The sequence below is a fragment of the Sesamum indicum genome, linkage group LG13, assembly GCF_026168435.1.
Source record: "Sesamum indicum cultivar Baizhima isolate 11 linkage group LG13, ASM2616843v1, whole genome shotgun sequence".
Classification (NCBI taxonomy): domain Eukaryota; kingdom Viridiplantae; phylum Streptophyta; class Magnoliopsida; order Lamiales; family Pedaliaceae; genus Sesamum; species Sesamum indicum.
Window position 1 is genome coordinate 16,798,922 of NC_142669.1, and position 23,274 is coordinate 16,822,195.

Genomic DNA, 23,274 nt, shown 5'->3' on the forward strand with positions numbered 1-23,274 from the left:
ATTATTAAATTCATATATTAATAAAACTAAATACTAGATTATATGTTTAAATTAAAAAATTATTACACTTTTATAAATTTTTAAAATTATTAAAATGAAAAGATTACTTATCCTCTACTTTTTATTTATTATTAAATTTTATTGAAATTAATAAATAATAATTCAAATAATATAGGCAGTTTATATAATTATATTAGAATTAGTAAAATAAATAATTTAATTACTAAAATAATATTTTAAATTATTAATTTTTTTTTTAAATTATTCCTTCTTCTCACCCCACTGCCATGCCAACCCTCCACTCCTGCATGTGCCCTCGCTCTACCGCCACATTGCAGCCTACGGCCTTGCCCTACTTGCACCTAGACTTTCACCCTCCTCCCCCGTGGTTCGCAATCAAAATACGTATATATAAATGTATAAGTATATGTATATATAAATATGTCCAATTATATACATGTTTATATATTTATATCGTATAAATATATATACATATGTGTATAATTTATTAATTTTAATAAAATGTAGTTATAAATAAAAATAAAAAATATTTTTTTAATTTTAAAATTTAAAATAATTTATACGAGTGTAATGATTTTTTAATTTAAATTTATAAGTTAGTAACTAATTTTTTTAATACATTAGTTAAATACTTTAATATGTTAATTATTGAGAGGTGTAATTTTATATATAAATTCAATAAAAAAATTAATAAAATAATTTGAATTAAAAATTAGTATAAATTATAAAAACATATACGAGATAATGTTATTCATCTCCATAAATATTACTTTGACACCTCTTTATCTTTTGGTAATTACAAAACACCGTCAAGGGCATTTCTGTTATTAAAAAATTAAATTAATGTTTGATTGGGTCAACATGGGCATTTTTTAATTTTAAAGACTGTTAGGAATAGTTTCTGTAATTTTTGAAAAAGGATGGGTAATTTATATAAAAGGATAATAAGTGAGAAAGCATAAATGTAATTATGGCATAATTTTGTTAAAATGGGTTTATGGTATCATAAGTTTATTGATTGAATAATTAATTTGTAAATTTATTAGTATTAATATAATATGTAATTACTGTTTTTATTTAAAAAAAAAAAAACACACACACACACAGTAAAGGTGAAAGAAAATTGAGGAATTTTGTAATGGAACATATGTATTGAAGAGTGAGCGCATGAACGAGGACTGTTTTAGATTCCACTCCGGTCCTTCACTCTCCAATGTAATATGGTTAATTTTTAAGGGTATTTTAAACAAGAGATTATTTGGTTCTATTTGAATCTAAAAATAGCTTCCTTTCATAGGTTAATTGCAATTTACTCCCCAATGTTATTTAAAATGTTGAAAAATCCCCCTGCAATAAAGAAAAAAACAAAATCCCTGCCACATGCTACCTTTTAATTATAAAAGTTATTATGCTTTTATTTAAAAATAATTTCTTTTTAATTAATATAATAATGTTCAAATCTCACAAATAACAATTTGTCCTTCATATTTGACCATTTAAATCTATAAACTAAAATTTTAAATATATGCAATTTATATTGCAGGTTTTAACATAAAAGTTAAAATATTTGGGATAAATGCTATTTTGGGATTCAAATAAAGTCATTTATGTAGTTTTCGTACTCAAATAAATTGAATTTGCAATTTTGATTCTCAAATTATTTTTTTTTTAAATTTTTTAGTTCTTTCATTAACAAAGCCGTTAAAGATAATGGATCATTCGAAGGTGAAAAAATAGCCATTTTTTCTTTCCCTATTTTGTGGTATTATTTTGAGGTTTGGTCCAATGCATTTATTTTCTCAAATTTTCTTTAACCTTCAACTGAGAAAAAAAGAAAAAAAATAAGTAGAATGGGAAGTAGTAAAACAAGTTATAGAAAATAAGAATGTAAACGAGTGATGAAGAGAATATTATTGCTCGATTTTTTAGTACAAAGGAGTGGTTGATATAAAGAAAATATCTAAATATTAAAATACAAAGTTTCCTTCAATTAAATTGCTAGCATGACGGTGAAAGTTGTAGTATATAGGCTTAAAGCATATAAACGTGTCTTATCTCGTTGAGAGAGCTCTTTATTATAGATAATCATGAGTCGTTTGGAGAAAATGATGGATTTGGTAGAGCATGATCTCAATGTTGTTAGATGAGGCTTAATCTCCTAAAGATTTGATAGAGAGTCCCTAACAGTTGGGGGATCTCCCTAAATTCAGGGAGGGTTATCTCTTGGCGGTTGGAAAATCGTGATTCTCGGGAGCAGTTGGAGTCCGCCTGGATTAAGATATCTTATAAGGACAAGGATGTTTTTTCAAAATTTCAGGGAGGTAGTTGAGGAGACGCCTTCTTCCAGTCGAATTCCAAGCTTTTAGGGTTTTATAGTTATTTGTTGATGTAGGTGCTACGTGTTCTCGAGGAGCTACTGGTCCTTATATGATTATGTGAGGTGGGCCTTTTGAGATTTTATGTGAATGCCTGTTAGGCCACCCGTAGACGTCGTGATATGGGCTTTGACTTTGGACGGAAGATTTCAAGTCCCTCAGCTTCTTTGTGGCTTTTGTGAGGCCTTCTTGGATTTGAGTTGGTTGTATTTTTTTTGATCAATTTATTTTTTGAAGGTGTCCTTATCGAAATCTTTAGAACTTTACTAGATTAGACTTCTTAAAAGCATCTTGGGCCCTCACCCACGTTGGGCCTCTTAGGGGCACCTTTGGCTTTGCATTTCTTTGGGAATTTGTGATCTCTTTTTCTTTTGGACTGTTTAGACATTTTTAAACAAGTTAATTTTTATGAGCATCAAGTGCAATAGACTAAAACTTGAAAAGTAGCACAAAAGGAAAGAAAAAAATGATTATTTTCCCAAAAGGAACTAGAAACACAAAAAAGAAATAGTTTGAGGATCAAAGCTATAATTTTAAATAATTTAAGGACCACAATTGCATAAATAACTTTTATTTAAGGACTAAAAAATTAATTATAAAAATAAAATGTTCTAAAATAGTTTCACGTCAGAGTCAGGTGGGTGGTGCTGGTAAATAGATTGATTGAGGTAGAAATAGAAGCGAACACACAGAAGAGAGAAACCCAGGAACTGGAATCAAACCAAGCTTTTCCTTTGAGAAAAAGAATTTCATGTCCATCTTGCCCTCCCTGAATCACGGTTCAACTTCGTCGTCTTCCTCCTCTCTCTCACCATCTCAATCTTCTACCTCAAATCATGGATCCCTCTCTTCTCCTCCTCAACTTCACCAAGCGGTCCGAATCCCCCATGAAAACCTCCGAATCTCTGATACCCCCTCCTCGCTGCCAGACCATTTCTCAGGTTCTATATCTACTTCTTCTCTTTTTTACATCGCTACTCAATCAATTCACTTGGGTATTTCTTTTCTTTGTTGCATCATAGCTTGAAAACCCTAGGTTTTTCGTGGCTTAGTTTTTTGTTGATATGTACAAATTTTCGATATGAGATTGATTTAATTACCCCTCCTGCACCTCTAAATTCAATTTTATTTGATCGCTTTCCTTACTCTCTTCTTCACGTTTTCAGATTTTTCCTCATTGGGATGTAAATGAATAAAATGTTTCAAGCTTGAGATACATTGGAGCTTCGTTATATTGATTGTTTGCTTTAGTCCAAACAAATAAGAGGTGAAACTGGACACCTTTTCCCTTCTTTATTAGTTCCCCTCATGTTGATAGCTTCTTAAACCAACCACGAGGAACAAGGCTCAAGCTTAGTTTAGATGGTCAACCTCAAGTCAAATTGAGCTTGGTTTGTTTTTCAGCCATAGGAGCGAGTCATTTGAACTGATTACGTCAAGTTGGTGTGACATTTCTACTTGTTTGGGCATTCTTAGTTGCTATTGGAACTTGGAAGTGCTTACCTTTTTGCTTTTTTCCTGTTTCAGGACAAGTGGAGCCTGCTGGAAGCTATTCAGGTGGATCTTCCAAAGAGGTAAATTTTGTTGTAGCTTGGCTCAAAACAATTTCGGACGAAACTAGCTTCATCTTTTTGTTCTTTTAATCACAAGTAGCTGGTTATTGATATATCTATATAATTTCCTATCTTTTAGGTGAAAGGGAGGGAGAGACATAACCATGGCAAAAATCCAATTAATCTAGATGGTGGCAGGACCTTGCATTCTGAGGATGCTGCTCATGGGCAGATTGCATCCATGGAGTCGCAAGGGAAAGCATCTGGTACCTTTGGTTCCCCAAACAGTCGTCAGAGTGCTGCATCTTCTAGTTCCCAGACGAGCTCTGGGCATTTAACTGGGAAAAAATCGCAGATGGTTAGCGGCAACCACTTGTTAAATTTTCATTATGATCCTATTCCTGTTTCTCGTCCACAGTCTAGGGCACCTGCTCGGCGAAAAGAACAAAAGAGAAAACCTTATAACAAGGACTTATTTTTCCAAGCAAACTACAAGTTTGTAGTGCTAGATTCCGGGACCTATGCAGCTGCATCTCTGGATCCAGACAAGATGTTATGTTGGGACGATATCATTTGCTTGAAGTACTCCACTCCTCTTCCTATCCAGTGTCCCATATGTTTGGATGATCCCTTGTGTCCACAAATAACCTCATGTGGCCATATCTTCTGTTTCCCATGCATTTTGCAATACTTTTCCATGGGTGAGGATGATCTTAAAGATGAATGCTGGAAAAAGTGCCCATTGTGCTTCACAATGATATCTTCAAAAGATTTGTACACCATCTGCATTGAGAATGTCAATCAGTACCATATCGGCGATGAAATAGAATTTGTGTTATTAACCCGTCAAAAAGATTCATTCAGTTCTTCTCTTAGAGAGAAGGGAACAATTAATATGGAGGAGGAGATTCTGGATACCTTCTCAAAGATTACCTTGACTTCAGATGTGGAGCTTTCTGTTAGAGAGGCAATGTCAGATCTAGATAGTTGGATAGCCAGAGCTGATTCAGGCTTAGTTGATGACATTGAAAAACTTCCATATGTTTGTGCTGCCATGGAACAGTTGGAACGGAGGAAGAAATATTGGATTCAGCATCGCCTTTCTAATGATAACAAGGCTAGTGCAAGTTCATATGGATCTTCACCACCTGCAAGTACTGCTGGTGCCAATTATGGCGGGCAGGAATTTGCATCAGGAACAATCTCCACTGTTAAGAACGATAAGTTTGATTCGTTTGAAAATTCATCTCCAAGCAAGGTGGCTGGAGAGTTCTGTTCACCTCAAGTTGCAGAATCAAATGAACTGTTAGAAGATCATGACAGATTGCCATGTTCTTCATTGAATGATAATAAGTATTCACAGACACATTATAATGGCATCAAGGATAGGAAAGATGGGGATTCATACAATTTCTACCAGGTCATCATTGATCTATATACTACTCTTCTTTTTCCCAATTTTTACCTGGGAAAAGTGAAATACTTAAAGTCTGAATCTAATAAGGAATGTTTAGATTTCTGGTTGAGGTCTGGGTAATCCTTCCTTTGTTGGTTTTGCTATGAATGTTCTTTGTATTGAATACAATATATCATCATAATTTTCTTCTCTCTCCATTTTGAATATTAGGCCGTTGATGGTCAGCACATTATCCTTCATCCATTATGCATGAAGTGCCTTCTACATCATTATGGCTGTTATGAAAGGCTTCCTAATAGGTATGTGCCAGGCTATTTTCTTTCACCCCTTTGTTTGTTTTTCTTTTCCATAAGTAAACAACTCAAGCATAATTTTTTTCTAGAAGGTAAGAGAAGTAATAGGCATCTAAATGTTTCCTGTCTTTTGGGGAAATTGCACAAACACTGAAATTTTTGCTCTTTCCTGTGGTGAATTTCTGTGTTTATGTTACCATAAACATGCGGAGCAGCAGACTTCGTCATCACTATCAACTGCTAACTGTGTATTCTGGTTTCCTAAGAAACTGCTATTCTGCTCTAGAGCAGGTCATATTATTCTGATTTTGTAGAAAAATACTTCTGAAAATTTAAAGGTTCATGAAGATTATGTGTTAAAATCTTACAACCAAGCAATGGAAAATGTAATGCTCATATCTCTCATGATCTGACGAGATCTAAAATTCCAGAATCACTGGAAAGATCTTACAGTTGGAGACAGTGACCCAATCAGAGGCGACGAGGCGGCGCTATCGCTTCTTAAGCCATTTCTCCTTAACAACAACATTTCAGGTGATTAGTAGTAAGATGTGTTTTCACTTTCAGAAAGTTAGACAAGCAGAGCCCTTGTTTTCTTTTGTAATTTTTTGGGTTCTTCATCGAGGGTCTCCTGGATGGGGAGCTTATTCCAATTAAGCATCATTGCGTTGAACAGTCACGTGTATTTGCTTTCACAGCTTTGTGAAATTGATGTGCGTGATGTATTACCTGCTGAATCCCTTTCTCCTTTTATGGATGAAATCAAGAACAGAGAAAAGCAAAGAAAGAGACTTGCTAAGAAGGTATAATCTTAACGCTTCACATCTGGCTAATTTTTCATTTTGTTGGGAGCTGTGCTTGATGATGTAGTTGTGTCTTCTTCCAATAAGTTGTTAGTGTCTCCCATTATATCATCTCAATGAGGAGTTGTCTTTTATGTTGGTTTGAGAGGGCATTACAGTGAGAGGCAGTTAGGTGATTTGTCAACCCAGATTAAATGTTCTGCGTAATGATTTGCAACTACAGTTGTTGCTTTTTACACTATGCACTTTTGGGAAGTAGCCTAGGCACTCAGATTTATTGTTTGAATTATTAGGAATTCCTGCTGTTTAACTTGCTATTCCTGTATATAGGAACTCAAGGATAAAATTAAGGCTGAAGCTGCATGCAATCAGCTTGTTCCTGTGCAGTATTACTCGTGTGATGTTCCCCCCAGCTTTTCTATGGATGACTTTGAAGGTGATCTTTTGTTGACGAACATATGAGCAAAGATCTTGTCATATATTTTTAGATTTGAACATTGTGCTACCCTAATGATATTAATAGATGGCCTTTAAGATTCAGTACTCTGGGTGTTTAGTTTAATTTGTTAGTATTGGCTGATAAAGAATACCGACTCTGTTGGTACTCTTTTGTTTAACCATTTTAATCAAATGGCACTATTGTAATCTTTTATTTGTAGCAGGCGTTCTGTTATATCTTATTATTGGGTGGTAAATTAGCTGGTTATAGTTAATGTCTTTATTTAAGCTGATCTATGTTCTCGTCTAAAAATATAGCCAGACATATTTGGTGCATATGAGCAGTTCTAGTTTGTAAATAAGGATGATGGTGATAAGGTGCTTCATTTGAGTTGCACGATACCAACTTTTTGTGTTACTTCACCTCTTTCTTGCGTGTGAACACCATCATTGGGTTTGATTTGTCATCACACTTAAGAGCTCCTTGTTATTTGTCTGCTGAAGCTTTGGGAAGTCCTGCTGTGGCATCATCTAGCCTTCCCACCGTTGGGGAAAGGCTATCATTTTCAAGTGTTGCAAAGCTTGGTTTTGCTGCTGCACATGATTCACCTGCTCTGAAGACCGACGAAATTCAAGCTCCCCCGAAGATTGATCTGCCTCAGGAGTCTTCTAGTGCAATTGGTATACGCTTAATACACCAATCTTTATGGATGGGTTTTAGACATTCTTATTAGCTTATATTTATAAATGTGTAAATAGTTTGTAGTTTCGATGAAGTTTCTGATTTCCTTCTGAAGTGGACTGAGGTTTCTTATGGTTTCGTGCCCCCTAGGGTGGAGAAACGCTGGTGCCTCATTTGCCAACATAACATCTAGAGCAAAACATGTGGAAGTCCAGCATACACCTAAGGTGAATGAAGTAGGGAAGAAGGGGAAAAAGCCAAGCCGAGTTCTCCTCTCGACTGCTGGTGGACGCCGTTATTGAAGAACTTGTGTATATTTTTCCTGACAAAACAAAGAGTTTGATATATTATTAACATGCTTGTACTGGTTAGGACTTTTGTTTCGGAGTTGTGATACGATCAGATGGCTGGTGGGGGTTTCGTATTGCCCTTTTTTTCTGATCAATAATTTGGTACTGGTATTTAACTCAAGATAGTTTTGCACTATTAAAATTATGAGCGGCTGAAGAGTTTCTGCGAGCGGGTTTTGTAAGTTCTAACTGCAAGATTGCGCACAATCCAAAGCTCCAGAAGAATGAAAAGAAAGAGGAAAGACGAATAGATGTTCCACAGGCACACAATTGTAAATGAAGGGATGCTTGTTCATGGTGCTGAGAGGTCCTATTAGTAAGCATCCAAGAATAGAAATAAACAAAGATTATAGGATATTGAAAGCTAGACCATCTATTATTACTTTATAATCCTCAATAACGTCTTTTTATTGCGTGATCACAACAGTTGGTTGGAATTCAACGATGAATTCATTGCTATATTTCTGCAGAAGTGCTATATTTGTATTTGAACTAATTTGAAGGTTTACACACAACTACAAAAGTTATTAAAAATCACTTTTCATAATTAAATTGTAGATTGGTAGCACATGCTTTATTGATTCAGCTTAAGATTTACTACACCATTGTATTAGCACCGCACTGCCACTAGGTTGTAATAGAGCACATGATTGTATTGGCCATGCTTGCTTGTCGAATTATTTCCGCTCCATCAGGCCAAAGATTTGTATGTTTAAGAGCAGAACACCCCTGGGTACTGTCAACAGAGACGAAATGCTATCTATGGCAATCACAGGCAGCCATAGTAATGTCCCCTATCTCAGCCATCTACATCTCCCTATGAGGCCAATACATACATCAAGAAACTCGCAATACAACTCAGAAAGCAATGCAGTGCCCTAGAAACGGCAATCTTTGAATCAAAGTGACCAAGACCAGCCAATACTACTGCAGTTTTCTATTAACCTTCTAACCACAACCACCAACACTCAAACAAAATACAAAACAAAGCAAGATGACATTTTAATTGAAACAGCACTATAATAAATTCACTAATTTTGTTTGCATAGAACATCATAAACAAAATTGAGAAAATTGTCAACTGCAAATTACTTATTTCTTCTTATTGTTGTTGGAATGAGTATTTCTGTTAACAACATCATCAGGAACAACCTTGAGAAGCTTCCGCTGCTTGGATTTAGCAATCTTCTTAAGTGTATTCGGATTTGTAATCTTCTGAAGCTTAGTCCCTGACCTTAGAGTATTCTCCTGCTTCTTCTTCTCCCTCTCCTCACGCCGTCTCCGCTTCTCCTGCTTGTTCTGACGGATCTCCTCCTTCAGCTCGTTCATCCTCTCTCTGTACGCCTTCTTTATCTCCTTTTCTTTCATCCGCTGCTCTACCGTCGTTCTTTTCTTGCTCACCTGCACTGCCGATGCCCGATGTGTCCGAACCTCTTTCCACTTCCTCCCAGAAACTTTTCCTGCGATTACACCGTCGTACGTCGGCTTACCGAAAGATGGTTTGTTGGGGTCGTCGGAGGACTGAACGGCTTGCCGCTTCGCCGAGGGGCGATCACCTGTATCCACGTCCATCGAGTCATGCTGAGGAGGCACCTCGGAAGAAGGATTCAGAAGGTGCAGCTTGTCGGCTTCTTGTTCCGATCTCTTGCGCTTGAAGGTCTTCCCGCCGAATCCCTCGTCTAGCCGCCGGAAATCGATCGTGCAAGCCATTGTTGTATCGATAGAAAATAAAACCTGGAGTTGTATCTAGGTTTTGGGAGGAAGAGGGGGGTTAAGAAGGGATGGTCTGGACTCTGCTAGAGGTGTATAACAAGCCCGTTGGACTGCTCCGAACCCAATCGGCCCAACCCAAAAAGTTAACTTAATTGATCTTGATAATAATAATATATATATATATAAAGAAAAGAATCAAAATTTTATTATTTTAATTTTATCCTATATTTCTTAATTTTTCTAATGATCACATTTTGAAAAGATATTTCTCTAATTATAAGATATTTAACTACTTTTCTTCTTACAGACAATTAATCTTTTTAAAAAAATTAAAATATGACTGTTGTTCTTATCATTTGAACCATTGATTTGCTTAGGAAAATCAAAACAAGTACATAAAGGTAAAATAAGAACCCTAATCCCTTTATTGCAAATTTGATTTTTTTCTTTTATAATATACGGCATCTATGGTTTCAGAAAAATAATATTCTAGGCGAAGTCATGGGAGTGAAGTTGAGAAGTTTTCACTGTCATCTCTGGGTTTGTTGTGAGATTTTTGAATGAAATAGTATGAACTAACTATGTGTTTCTCCATGAGTCATTCATTTGATATGGAGAAAATTAGTTGTTACAAGTATTAAGTGACAATGTGATTGAGTGATTGGTGTATTCCCAACACCGAACCAGGCAACAAACAAATTCCGTAGTGTCACAACACTTGAATGTTAAAAGGAACAAATCTTCTTATAAATTGTGTATTGTTGTACAGAATAATGGCAGAGAAGGCAGGTTACAATGCAATTAGCTAACAAGTGCTCAAGTACTGCTGCAATTCAATCTATCTAAATGGAAGGAGGAGAACAAAAAATTCAACTACCAAGAATCTTATTTAAGTTGGATAGTAATCATATCATGCCGTCAGTGTTTTTGGAGATATCTCTTAGCATCCGTCTTAACACTTAAGTGTTCTTCATACTGAACCATTTCCAGATACTAGTTCCGATAGATCGCTCTCGAAGAAGGCAGAGTGAAGAGCTCTAACACACTGTTCTGCTTCGCTGTCATTTACTATCAGTGATATGTTCACTTTCGAAGCACCTTGAGAGATCATCTGAACATTTACACCATTCGTCCGAAGTACATGGAAAGCCTGCCGATAATTATGATGAATTACAAACAGGATTGAGGAAAAACCAGACGACGACGACAATCTTTTAACACGCTATGAACTTGAGGGCTTAGCCCCCAACTCTACCACTTTAAAATGTAATTGTAAAGTAGAGCCTCCTGATGGATGAAAAGTATAGTCCTGTTCTAGTAGTTATATGCAGGAATCATATGAGGTTGACGCACACGGTTCATGTGTATTGGACATGTAAGGAAGCAAAAACGGGAGATATAGAGTAAGTAACCAGAGTATTTTGAGGGGATGTCAAAACGAATCATCAAGCTCAAGGGAAAATTCACATTACTTCTTCAACTTCTTTTATTTTGGTTGTTTCTTGTGTCAATTTTTGGGTTTTTTGAGGTTCTAGTCAGTTCATTATTACATAATGTTCTATATATTTCAAAGTATCTAAAATGCAAAATTACACTTCCCCCAAAAAAGTTTCAATATTATACTACACCCCCTGTGATCAATCTCCATTTGCAACTAATCCCCTTCTATTATGGTTTGGACGAAAAATGTTGACGTCAACAAAAAAATGTATATAAAATTCTAATTTTACCCCTTATGCAATATTCCTCTAGTAAACCGGGGTACATGTAATATATATAAAACCAAATTGTGTAATTGTAATAAAATATTATTCATGAATTCTAGTCATGGGATAAAAAGTAACCATTGATGAGTAAAAAAAACTAGTCATTTTTTGTACTTTTTACATCCTATATAAGGGTGAAGTTAACACTATTGTTACGTCTATTTCTTAAAGCACTAGATGAAGCACTTGAACAAGACATTTTCAAAATATAGATGCATCAATGCTATTAACATTATCCCTATATAGGAAGTAAAAAAAATACCAAAAGATGGCTAGTTTTTTATTCATCAACTACGGCTTTGTATGCAATAGCTATAACTTCGGAATATGATTTTATTATAATTACATCTTTTTTGTATAAGTATAAAATATCACTAAGGAAATGCTGAATGAGGGAAAAAATTGAAAATTTTAAGTAATTCTTTTGTTGATGGCAACATTTTCCTTCCAAACCATAATCAAATGGGGTTAGTTATAAGCGAAGAATTTCGGAGGGGTATAAGTGTAATTTTTGAAATTTGTTTGGGGGCAAGTGTAATTTTGTATTTTTAGAGGGGGGTCCAAGTGTACCCTCTTTTTCTAGAATACAAATTAAACACAAGTATCTACTTTTATTAATTTGTTAAACCCGTTTACATCATTATTCTTGTACTGAATTTAAAATGATATACTATTATATGTTTGAACTACACAAATAAGAATTGGAACAAAACCATGATCACAGTTGTTATATCAAATCCCTGAAAACTGATAGTAAACCAGTGGTTTTCTTAATTATATTTATCAATAATGACATCGAAATCAAGACATCAAGAAATCGAGACACACATTAACGTAGTGTAGTTGTAAAACCAGAATGTCACTTTATGAAAAAACGCTGGACTTCAGGCACGAATATGTAATTATCCTAAAGAGGGGAAGAAAAGTGCGGCAGGCATTCTGGAGAGGAAACTAGAATTAAGGCATCACCTTTTCAAGTATCAGTGAGGACCTCTGCACATTTCCAATGAGAGAGATGATCGATCTGTGCTGGAGAAGATTTACGACAGCAATTTTTTCTAGTTCTTCCACCACATGATCTAGTTCCTGAACAAGAGTGATAAACAAGGTAAAAGCTCATATTGGAAAAAGGAAAAACCAAAGCAGAGCAAAAATTAAAGCATGCGACCCAAGCTAAAAAAAGTTGAAGCAAATTTAAAAACAACAGGTGGCTACTCGAGCAGGAATGTCATGCAGATTAAAAAATCTTTTAGCCTACAATCAAGTGTTTAATGGTAAAATGAAGCCTGATATCATACGCTTGCCTGCTGGATCAGTTCCCTACTCCAAAGCTTGGAAGGATCCAACGTCAAGGAAATACTCACTTCACTAGTGGCAACAACATCAACAGATATCCCTAAATCCTCAAAGATTGAGAAAACCTGAATATAGACAATATCAAGTGAATTGCATTAGAAAATGGAATATCCATCAGGCTGGCAACCACTATCAGGCGTATTATTATCTGAATACTTCACCTTAGCTAGAAAACCAAATTGACCAAGCATTCTAGTGCTAACGATATCCAACATCGTAACATTCCGTTTCAGGACAATGCTAGTAAGTACTGCCTGGAAATTGGGGGGAAGAAAAGTAAGAGCTTAACATTTCTCATAATCAATTTTTTGTCTCTCAAAAAATATTAAGCAACTAACCTCGCTCATGTCTCTAGTTCGAGTAATAAGGGTTCCTGGAGCTTTTGGATTATAAGAGTTCTTCACTCGAACAGGAATGTCACCCTCCCTAGCAGGTCTCATGGACTGTGGATGGAGGACCTTGCAATCCAAAGAAACAGATTAATTTTGCAGTAGAACGTATCAAGACAAAATGAAGACCGTGAATAAGTATTCTTAGTTCTTCAACCCATAAACTAGGGAATAGTGCATCTTCATACGGAAGTTCCTAAAATGTTACTTTATTTATTTGGAAACTCAAGTAAAATTAAAGACAGTATTTGAATAGTTTGTTGTGTACAACATAATTCATAGGTGTAATAAATCTAATTTAATATGTCAAGCCAAGTCTGAAAAGTATTTGAACGTTCCTCTGAAGATTTCAAAAATAATTAAAGAACAATTTTATGTCCAAGGAACTTTTCCACTGGATGTTTGGCCATAGCAGAAAAGGACCTCAAAAATACTAAAATTTGTTTCGTTTTTATTTTGAAAATCATACTACATTAGATCCAAATTTATAAAGCAGACAGCACAAATAAGATATTGGAAAATTGTAAATGATACCTGAGCACCGAAGTAAGCAAGTTCAGCTGCCTCATCAAAAGTTAGAAGGGGCACTGGGGCTGCTCGAGGATATATATTAGGATCACATGTGAGAACACCATCTACATCTTTCCACACCTACAAAGAATAGAAAATAATGCCAAATGTGCAATATCAAATGAACGCATTTCATTCAACTGAAACATGGCAGGCTAAAAATGGATAGAAGATCTTGTTTGGAGTACTTCCAGTTAAACATATATACATGATGTGTTCCTGTGCGTGTTTGGGTTATACAATTGCAATGTAGCATAAATTGCAAAACATATGGCACAACAAGATGGATATGGGCAGGACTACAGAGTAAGACTATAAAGAGTAGATGATGGTAACCTGAATTTCCCTTAACCCCAATGCTTTACCAATTGTTGTGGCTGTCAAATCACTACCGCCCCTCCCCAGTGTGGTCACTGCACAACTTCTCCAACCCTACAATAGAATGCGATTGAGCCAATATATCATCACAATATATAAGCAAGGGAAAAGAAGATGTGCATCGGAATAATAACGAACCAACCTTCCCAAGGAATCCAGTCACAATAGGAATAGCAGGATCACTAATCCAATCACCGTGCAATCTCTTGGCAACTGCCGGGTAGGTTGCTTCCAAAATATCAGCATTTGTAAAATCATCAGTGGTTATGAAACCTATCTCGAAGGCATCATACTGCAAAAGATGTGAAATATAGCTATCGATTACTATCTTATGCTTACAAGTACTCTTATAAATAGCAAGACACAGGAGAACAGAAACAATACAGCATGCTGAAAAAATGGAAATTCTCTACACAGAGATCTCGGAGAAAAATAATAAGATCTCTGGTTCTAGGATGCTTGTCCTCAAATTCTGCCAATGCATTCCCCTGCTGATTCATGCAACATTAGGTAGCAACCAGAGTTAACTGAACTGAGTGCAGCTCCAACATGTACTTCACATGGACATATGTGCCCAAAAAAATAAAATGAAGGAAAATTTCAAGAAGTTGGGTCTAACTTGTCCGATCCTCTTATTGCAAGATGATATGTTTCAGTAATAATTTACAGGCTAGAAGGAGAAAATAAGTTAAATGCTGACAAGCAAGTCCACAATCAAACATCTAATGACATCAACCAGCTTCTGTTGTGTGAGTCATTCTCTCATACACAGGTAGCCAAAAGCATTCCTTATCCACACAATTCTGTTACTTCTGGGTCATGCCATTTTTCAGGAATAAATGAATGATAGTGTCTGGTTGATCAAGCGGTGAGAAATATCAAGCTGATTTATAGAAAAATGTCTATATGGATGAAGTCTTATCAACTTGATTACTTGCAGTTTTGATTTTTACGATGAAAAAGTAGGAAATAACTTGGTCCACTCTGAAAGTATCTTAGATGTTATGTCACAGCTCGGGTGCCTTGCTAAGTGATAACTGCCCAGCTCCACATGCAACGTAACATATTTGCTTTTAAGACCCAAAACTGAAATGGACAAGATTTCAAGAAAGAAATGAAAAGGAAAAAGAAATATAATGAAACTTAAGAGGATAGTTTATTTTGATTATATGAAGGCAAGCAAGAACCTTTAAACTAACAAACCAAAAGGAATTGCTTTCTTTAATTAAAAGCAGTATATTTAACTCGGTAATCCTCTTTAACCAGCATTAGAAACTTAGTGTCGCATTGACCAACTATTGAGTGTTGAAAAAACAAAAAAAAACATACTTGGCGAGCTTTTACACCAATCTTATTCAGATAGGCAGCAAAAATCCTTGTGGACATGCATTCCCCAAAAGAGACTAGGTAGTCCTTTGTCCTTGGAGTCATCTCTTTCATCATAGCAATCCCGTTTAGAAGTTGCTCCAACTCAAAGAGGTGTTCTACAGAAATGTTTAGCACAAAAGAGGGCAATCATAAACAAAAGTGATAATAAACAGCAGATATGGAACAAAAACTGCTGAAGACGGCAACCTTATCCAGAAGTGATTTCATATCAGGACTTAACAAAACAGCAGAGTGCAATGTTAGTATGGAGTAATCATACACAAACCGTATGATGCATTGGAATGTACCAATCATATTAAGTAACAAGAAAGTGCACATGCAAAACGAAAGCCAAGGACCTTATCTGATCAAACAGACTAGAAAGAAGCAAAAGCACGGTCGCATAACCTTCCTTTTGAGAGACCAAATTATGGATCAACCAGAAACCATATGACACTTATGTATATTATAGGGCAGGGTTCTTATAAGATTCGTATACAGTGTAACTGTTACTCACTAGATATAACAGATCTTTCTACCCCCAGCTCGTCTGCAGTCCTGAGTATACAAATGCGGAACTCATTCAAAAATATATCCCCATGAAGAAATTTAAAGTACAGAAAGTGCAAAAAGTAGAACACAAACCTCAAATGCAAATCTTTGATGAAGGTCAATTCTTCAAGATCAGACACATTAGAAACACCACAAGTGACAGACTTTTCTCCAGCCTGGTATACAATACAAGCCAATATTCCCATCTCAAAAATCTTAAGCATTGAGTAATTAAAATAAGAATGCGCATGAAAAGCAGTACCAGTAAGAGCTTGTTGGTTGTTTTCCCCATGGCAGAAAGAACAATGACAGGCCTCTCTTCTGGAAAGCTGAGAATGAGGTCAGCCACTTCTTTCATTCTGTCTGCAGAGGCAACAGATGAACCACCAAACTTCATTACACAAGTTAACTCCTCCGCAATTTGGTCGGAATCTTGGTTTTGAGTATCATTCTTTTCAAGTACATCCACCTTGCCAGCAGCGTCACATCTGAGTCTCAGGGCCAGCTTTCCACTGGGCGATGATATAGATGAACCAGGCAGGGATGCCGCAAAATGAAGACGTTGCTGCTCGCTCCGAGAAGGTTGACAGCAGGAAGCCCTCTTGGAGAAAGACAGATACGGAGTTTTGACTCCACATGAATGCAGTGTTGTTGCCATAGTGGATAATAGTATCAAGAAAGTAGTGGTATTTCTCAATAAAGAGACTACTTAATCTGCTGCCAGGAATGAAGAAATTTCGACGAATGAATTTTCAACAGTTTTGCCCGGGAGGAGAGACAGAGAGCCGACAGCACACCTCTCTCCACCAGTACAGCCCTGAATCAGAACGGAAAGCACCTGCGAAAATCCGTCGTTTACATGATATGAAAGGTTAAAACACGAGATCACATTGAACCGGCTAATCGACAGTCTGCAAACTTGATAAAACAAAGATGCAAGAACGAATCATTCCATCGATTTGATGCAACAATTTTTCCAGTTAAAATCTCAAACATTCCTTTCTGCAAATACTAAAATGAACATTCAAGTTCAAACGAACCTGGCCTGTTGACCGGAAAACAAAAGCAAAGGGTGGTGGGAGCTGGCGGCGCTCAAGAAAAGCAGTGCGTGCGAGCTTAGACACAGCAGCCTCTGTCGGAGACCACTCACCTTTTATTTTTAGGTAAATAGCAATTAGCCCTCGTGTGTTGGGTGTATTTTGCAAACGACCCCTCCCCTCCCCTCTAAAATAAAATGTCCAATTAACCTCCTATATTTTTTTTATTGGTGCAAATAAACCCCCTATCTCTCTACTAATCCTATTTTTTAGTATAAAGTAAAATAATTTTTGTATCATAATTTATGAACCATTGAGTTCTTTTTTGTTATCCAAACTTAAAATTAATTATTTAATTTTAAAATCATATTTATGTATTCGCAATAACTGCAATTTTAATTCTCAAATAATTTGAGGTTTGATTTAATTCATCAAATTATTACCTTTTTGGTATCTTCTGGCATTTCCTTCCATTTTATGGTCTTTTTCGACCTTCGGCCCAAAACACCCATTTTTCTTTAGGTTTCAAGTGAGAACATGCTAAAAAAAAAGGGGTTAAATTCATTTTGACCCTCTGTGATATAACAAAATATCAAAAATACCCTTATAAAATTTTAAATGTAAAAAATCACTCCTATGTTACGAATAAATAATCACACCGTCCCATAGTCACTTTAAGTCTATTTTTTAAAAAATAATGACTAAAATACCCTTTCTAGTCAACCGATCAACTAGGGTTATTAATATATAATCATTTTTATTTATAATATATATGTAATTTATAATTATTAACATATATTTATAATACATATAATTATAATTTATAGAAAAAATTTAAAAATAACAATTATACCCCATCCACCCCCACCCCATCTTCTTCCCCCCTCCTCCACCTCTTTCACCTGCAAACCCCCCCCTTCCCTCCCCCGCCGGCCATTTGGGCGACATCGGCCGCTCAGATATGGATTGGATGGGTGATGATGGACAACAGTCGTCGTTCTTGCTGCATTGGGCGACGATTGCTGTTTTTTTTTAAAAAAAATTATGTATAAAATTAATTTAATTTAATTAAAATAATATTTTATTATATAAATAATTAAGTAATTATTATAGAAAAGAATATTTATTATTAATAGAAATATATAATATTTTAATTAAATAATTATTATATAAAATAATATTTAATTATTAAATACATATATATAATATTATATATTAAATATGAGAGAAGGACAAAAATGTCAACAAACATGGTACTTTTATAGGAAAATCACAGTCAAAGCGCGTGTAGCCCAATTTTTGTACGGAGGGAGTTTTTTTAACTTTATTTTATATCATAGGGAGTATTTGATACTTTAATTTTCATAGGAATTTTTTTGACAATCCTATTATCACAGGGGATCTCTGAATTATTTTCCAAAAAAAAAAGTTTTAAAAAAAAAAAAGATGGGCAACATAAATAAACTGTGAAAAAACGTAGGATCATTAAATCGTATAATTAATGAAGTGCATAGATAGATGATCTTCCTTTTTCCAAGTATAGGTGCATAGGTATTGTATTCATGTTGGCGGAAATTTCTAGATTGGTTTTTGATAATCTCTTGCGTATCATTAATATCAACTCATGCCCTGCTTTGGGTTTGGGATTAATAATCTCCATCTCCATCTCCAACTCGGTAGGGTTATGGAGTTTGACAGTAATTGCTTCTAACTTCCCCATAAGGGGTAAACTGCATAACACTTCCATGTGTTTTAGGAAAATAGCAAGAAATTCTCCTGTATTATATTTATAGGTAAAAGAATTTTTCGTGTTATTTAAAATACAATAAAATACTTCATCTTTATTAGAAACTAGCGGAGAGTGAGCCACAAGCGCAGATTATGCAAATTGTCTTTATTAGAAACTAGCGGAGAGTGAGCCACAAGCGCAGATTATGCAAATTGTCTTTGTCTGTTGTTGCTTGCGATGTTTTTTAAGTGAGTCAATATTTCTTTTGCCCATTTTGTTTGATATTTTAATGGGCACATATTTTAAATTAACAAATGACAATCCAAAAATTATTATACTGAAATTCAGTTTTTGAATTAGAATTTTATATGAATATAAATAAAATCACTTATAATATTATATATTATTTAGTATAAATATATTTGAATATTTATTTATAAAATATATTAATTAAATATCAAAATACATAAAAATTATATCAACTTTTTTAAGTTATATAAAATACTATATCAAAATTACTAATATATATTGAAACTAAAAATTTAATATTTTTTATTTTTAAATTTTGTAAAATTAAATATTTTGACTTAAATATTTATAATTTTTTTTTTTGTACCTTCTTCTTCTCCGTCGCTAGACCCTGGCTGGTAGGGGCCAGTCGCCCTGGATCTGAGCGTCGGCTAATCCGAATTGCTCCCAAAGCGAGGGGCACGCCCAAATCCAGGTGGGGCGACGCAAGGGTTGTTGCCCCAGATCTAGGGTAATAAAAAGGGAATAACGGGCAATTCAGCTAAATTTTAATAACATTAAACTAGCTTAATGGAAGGGGAGAGTGTGAAATATTTTAAAAATATAGGAAGTTTTTTGCCTATTTTTTTAACAAATGAGAGTTTTTAGCTAAATTTTAAAAATATAGGAGAATTTTATACAATTTATCCTAAATATAAGCTTGGCACTAGGGTGATGGATAGATGTCCACAATTAACCAATTATTATTAAAATTTATTAGGTCAATATAATATATTAGTGGAATTTAAATCCCATATTATAAAATATCATCTTTGCCAATTAAATTAAGTGTTGATTCATCATTACAATGTGAACAACATTTCTATGAAATAAAAAGTGTTCTAAGTTTCTTAAAAAAGTTTTGAATGACTTTCAAGTTCTTAAGAGAAGGAAGAAAGAGGCATAACTGTTTTGAAGTTAGAGATACATTAGAGTGAGGAAGATAAATATAGATACGCACACTTTTACCAGTATCCTCAAATGGCCAACCACTCCCTCTATATATAGAGCGAATGGCTTGCTTCGAGTCATGAGTAGGTGAGCGTCACTCATGAGAATTCAAACCTTTATTCAAGGGCTTTTAATGCATGGTAGATTCTATGTGGTCCTTTAATGAGGGTCCCTTGAGAGTTGGCAACAATTTAAATTTAAACACTCTTTGGCTTTTGATTAGTAATTAATTGATCCAATAAATTAATTTCAAGTATGCATCAAAGCTTTATTTGATTTTGAACCTATGATTAATTAATTTATCCCAATAGCCAAATATATAATTAGTTCAAACAATTAACATTTTGAATTTTCTATCACATAGGATCTCAATTGAATGATCCATCCTCTATCTCTTTCAGTTTTCATCTGAAATTAATCCTCCAATTAGTTTCCCACAATATCGTTAGTGTTTTTTGTATGATATCGTTAGTGTTTTTTGTATGACCCTTAAAGGTCCACCTCCAACTAGACTTGAGCTTGCATCACATATACAATTTAATCCGACAACAAACTTGCTCTAGAGCACTCTTTTCAACTCATTAATCCAAGAGTACCCGTTACTATGGATGACGGTCTAGCAATGGTTCATAATCCAACAATTTTCGTTGGTACAATGCTTTTGTTAATAGCAACAAGTTTCCATTTCAGTACTTATAGTTTTTATTTTGCTCTCTCCTCCTAATCCAACAAATTTGCTCGGTTGGAGATCTTGTTGTTTAACCAAGACTGGCCCTAATAATATTTCTTACATGGGGAAAGAGATGCTTTTGTTTTGCTTAGAATGTGATACGTATATGGACTCCCTGGTGTTCATTGAAAAAATTACCGATGCTCGTAGCCTTTATTGCTCACTGCAGGAGCAGCAATAGCAACTCATGCTGCATCATATTTTCTCCGTGAGCAACGAAAGAAGTAGTTGTAGCAGGTAGCTTTACTTTTCTTCCCATAATCAGTCACCGTTTTCTTTGCACTCAGCATCATGAGCATACCAAGACATTCAGTATTAGATAGTATTTACAGATTGGAGATCGAGGTTAAAAATGGGAAACTACCATTAGCAAACTGAATCCCCAAAGGACTTATTTTGACAGTTCAGAGGGGAAGAAAAACATAATAAAAGGTGAAGCTGCTGATGTAATTATTACAACACGCGAACACACACACACACAAAATGTCAAGAAAGCATGAGAATCACTTTCAGTGTTGTCTGAGACAAAGTTTCACAAGCTGGAACAAATACAACATTTAATAGTTGAAGCATCTCCATACAATCATACACCATTCAAATACTACTTTCAAGGGCATGAATAACAAATTATTCAGAACTAGAACTTACATCATTAGACATGGAACAAGGCATAGAGACCCATATTTCCAAGAGTGTGAAAAGGAAGACTGATACAACACACCCCTGATACACCATGCAGATGCTTGTAAACTCAGAAGCAGCATTCCTCCAATATACAGCAGCAACAAAGGGCAGCGAAGCTACAAAAGGAGAAACAAATTTATTATCTTCATATTGATGCCTTGTCAAATGAATTATACTACGACTAAGCTTTGAAGTTCGATCCCCAAAGTGGATGAGTTAGAACTTTGAATGTACACCGGAACATAATGAAATAAAAATTTCATGCAAGGAAGACATGATGATCGTATCATCGGAGTGGATTAGGTAGCAATTCTGATATGAGTAAGCTAATGCAAAATCAGGCTGTTAGATTACTAAAGTCCACGAAAATGTCATGGCAATGCATCATGGATGCATTTAAACAGAGGATGACATGATATGACACTGATTTCAAACTTTGAGCAATGGGCAGTGAGCAAGTTAACACCTAAACTACATTTGCTTCTATAGTAAACAAATGTAGGCTCCTATTCCTCTGTAGTTTTGACATTATCAACAGCAAGAATATGAATAGGAATGTCGACCCTGCCTGAGCAACCATCTCACAGCCAAACAATCTAACCATCACCTTCTTCCTCAAATAAATGATCTTTTCAGAAAATCTTACAGTAAGTATAGATTGGTACCATAAGGCTTCTCGAAAATAACAACTTTCAAAATATACCTCCAATATTCTCCCTTGCATGGGATGAAATATATATCCACACACACACACATACACATATCAAGCTACTCTTACTTCCACCATGATTGATTGACATGTAGAGCTTGTTGGTCTTAACCAAACAATCTCAAACATTTTTCTTTTTATCATTGACTTAATCAAAGATCAAATAGGTCTCCAACTTATATTTGAGCTATAAACGGCTGATCCGTAGTTTAGAGTTTACTTAAAAAGCCCATTAAGAAATGAAGCCAAGCTTGAACCATATATGGTACAACTGTACTAAAATTGTTTAGGTCACAACCCAAACCACACTTTTGCAAAGATCCTTCCATAAACAGCCGCCGTTGTCATGTTTTGCCGTTATTTGTCATCTAATTCACAAATCAGGTGCTAAATAAGCAGATCCGACAGCAGAGGAACCGTATGGTACTGCAATCGACAGAGTAGTTTACACACTCTTTGGTCAGAATAACAATTGTATGATTAGACAGAGCCTCTACAAAGACTAATTAAGACAAATTTGAGCAGTAATTGAAGAAGCTAAAATTACAAAAATAACCAGAAAATTTTCAGCATACCAGCCTCGTAAAAAGGAGGTACAACCAGAATGATCATCATGATGATGGTGATGATCGTAGTGGTGGTAAACCTGGGGTGGAGGAGGCGGAGGAGGTGGAGGGTAACCTGCATCAAAATATCCCTGATAACCACCGGCAGGTCCTGGAGGCGGTGGGTAAGGGAAGCCCGAGGGTGGTGCCGAGGGATGGCCTGCCGGTGGAGGATATACCGTCCCATAACCTGATCAAACAAGAGAGATCAACCAAGTGTGGAGAAAAGATGAAACATGAAGCAAGAATAGATAAGGAAGTGTAGAGTCAAAATTCTAAAGATGAAGATAAGTGGACAAGAGAAGAATCAACCTGGAGGAGGGTAATTTTCTTGGTGATAACTCATCTTGAATTCCCGTTGAAGAGATTGAAATGGATTTGTTGAATCCCAAAACGCAGGACGGACGAGGATTGGATTTGCAGTTCGCAGCTCACCCGCAGCAAATGAGTAATGAGCGAACAACAAGAATATGAGTTAAATTTCCATGGGCTGCCACATCCTAATTCAACCCATCAA

At 35.4% G+C, this 23,274-nt stretch overlaps 3 protein-coding genes and 1 non-coding gene across 5 annotated transcripts; 1 reads left to right on the forward strand and 3 right to left on the reverse strand.

Annotated features, from left to right (window-relative positions):
* Positions 1-3,027: 3,027 nt before the first annotated feature.
* On the forward strand, positions 3,028-8,053 carry LOC105176224 (RING/U-box superfamily protein). Its single transcript, XM_011098954.3, has 9 exons — positions 3,028-3,337; positions 3,924-3,970; positions 4,089-5,369; positions 5,577-5,665; positions 6,091-6,193; positions 6,358-6,462; positions 6,793-6,898; positions 7,405-7,581; positions 7,733-8,053. The coding sequence occupies exons 1-9, from the start codon at positions 3,148-3,150 to the stop codon at positions 7,882-7,884; spliced, it is 2,250 nt and encodes a 749-aa protein (XP_011097256.1). The 5' UTR covers positions 3,028-3,147; the 3' UTR covers positions 7,885-8,053.
* Positions 8,054-8,825: 772 nt separating this feature from the next.
* Positions 8,826-9,698, reverse strand: LOC105176225 (coiled-coil protein). The gene has a single exon (XM_011098955.3). The coding sequence runs from the start codon at positions 9,640-9,642 to the stop codon at positions 9,025-9,027; it is 618 nt and encodes a 205-aa protein (XP_011097257.1). The 5' UTR covers positions 9,643-9,698; the 3' UTR covers positions 8,826-9,024.
* A 672-nt stretch (positions 9,699-10,370) lies between these two features.
* On the reverse strand, positions 10,371-17,223 carry LOC105176227 (aspartokinase 2, chloroplastic). Of its 2 annotated transcripts, none has more exons than XM_011098957.3 (13): positions 17,065-17,223; positions 16,287-16,862; positions 16,118-16,200; positions 15,990-16,030; positions 15,434-15,588; positions 14,247-14,396; positions 14,063-14,158; positions 13,691-13,807; positions 13,106-13,225; positions 12,929-13,021; positions 12,716-12,832; positions 12,381-12,497; positions 10,371-10,795 (listed from the first exon to the last, which is right to left on the reverse strand). In XM_011098957.3, the coding sequence occupies exons 2-13, from the start codon at positions 16,680-16,682 to the stop codon at positions 10,616-10,618; spliced, it is 1,665 nt and encodes a 554-aa protein (XP_011097259.1). In that variant the 5' UTR covers positions 16,683-16,862; positions 17,065-17,223; the 3' UTR covers positions 10,371-10,615. The 2 variants fall into 2 exon arrangements, with proteins under 2 accessions (XP_011097259.1, XP_011097258.1); XM_011098956.3 differs by having other exon boundaries at positions 12,710-12,832.
* A 4,022-nt stretch (positions 17,224-21,245) lies between these two features.
* LOC105176228 (uncharacterized) lies at positions 21,246-23,258 on the reverse strand. The gene is made up of 3 exons (XR_016063552.1): positions 23,070-23,258; positions 22,728-22,947; positions 21,246-21,559 (listed from the first exon to the last, which is right to left on the reverse strand). It is a non-coding gene; the product is annotated as an uncharacterized LOC105176228 (transcript).
* Positions 23,259-23,274: the final 16 nt, after the last annotated feature.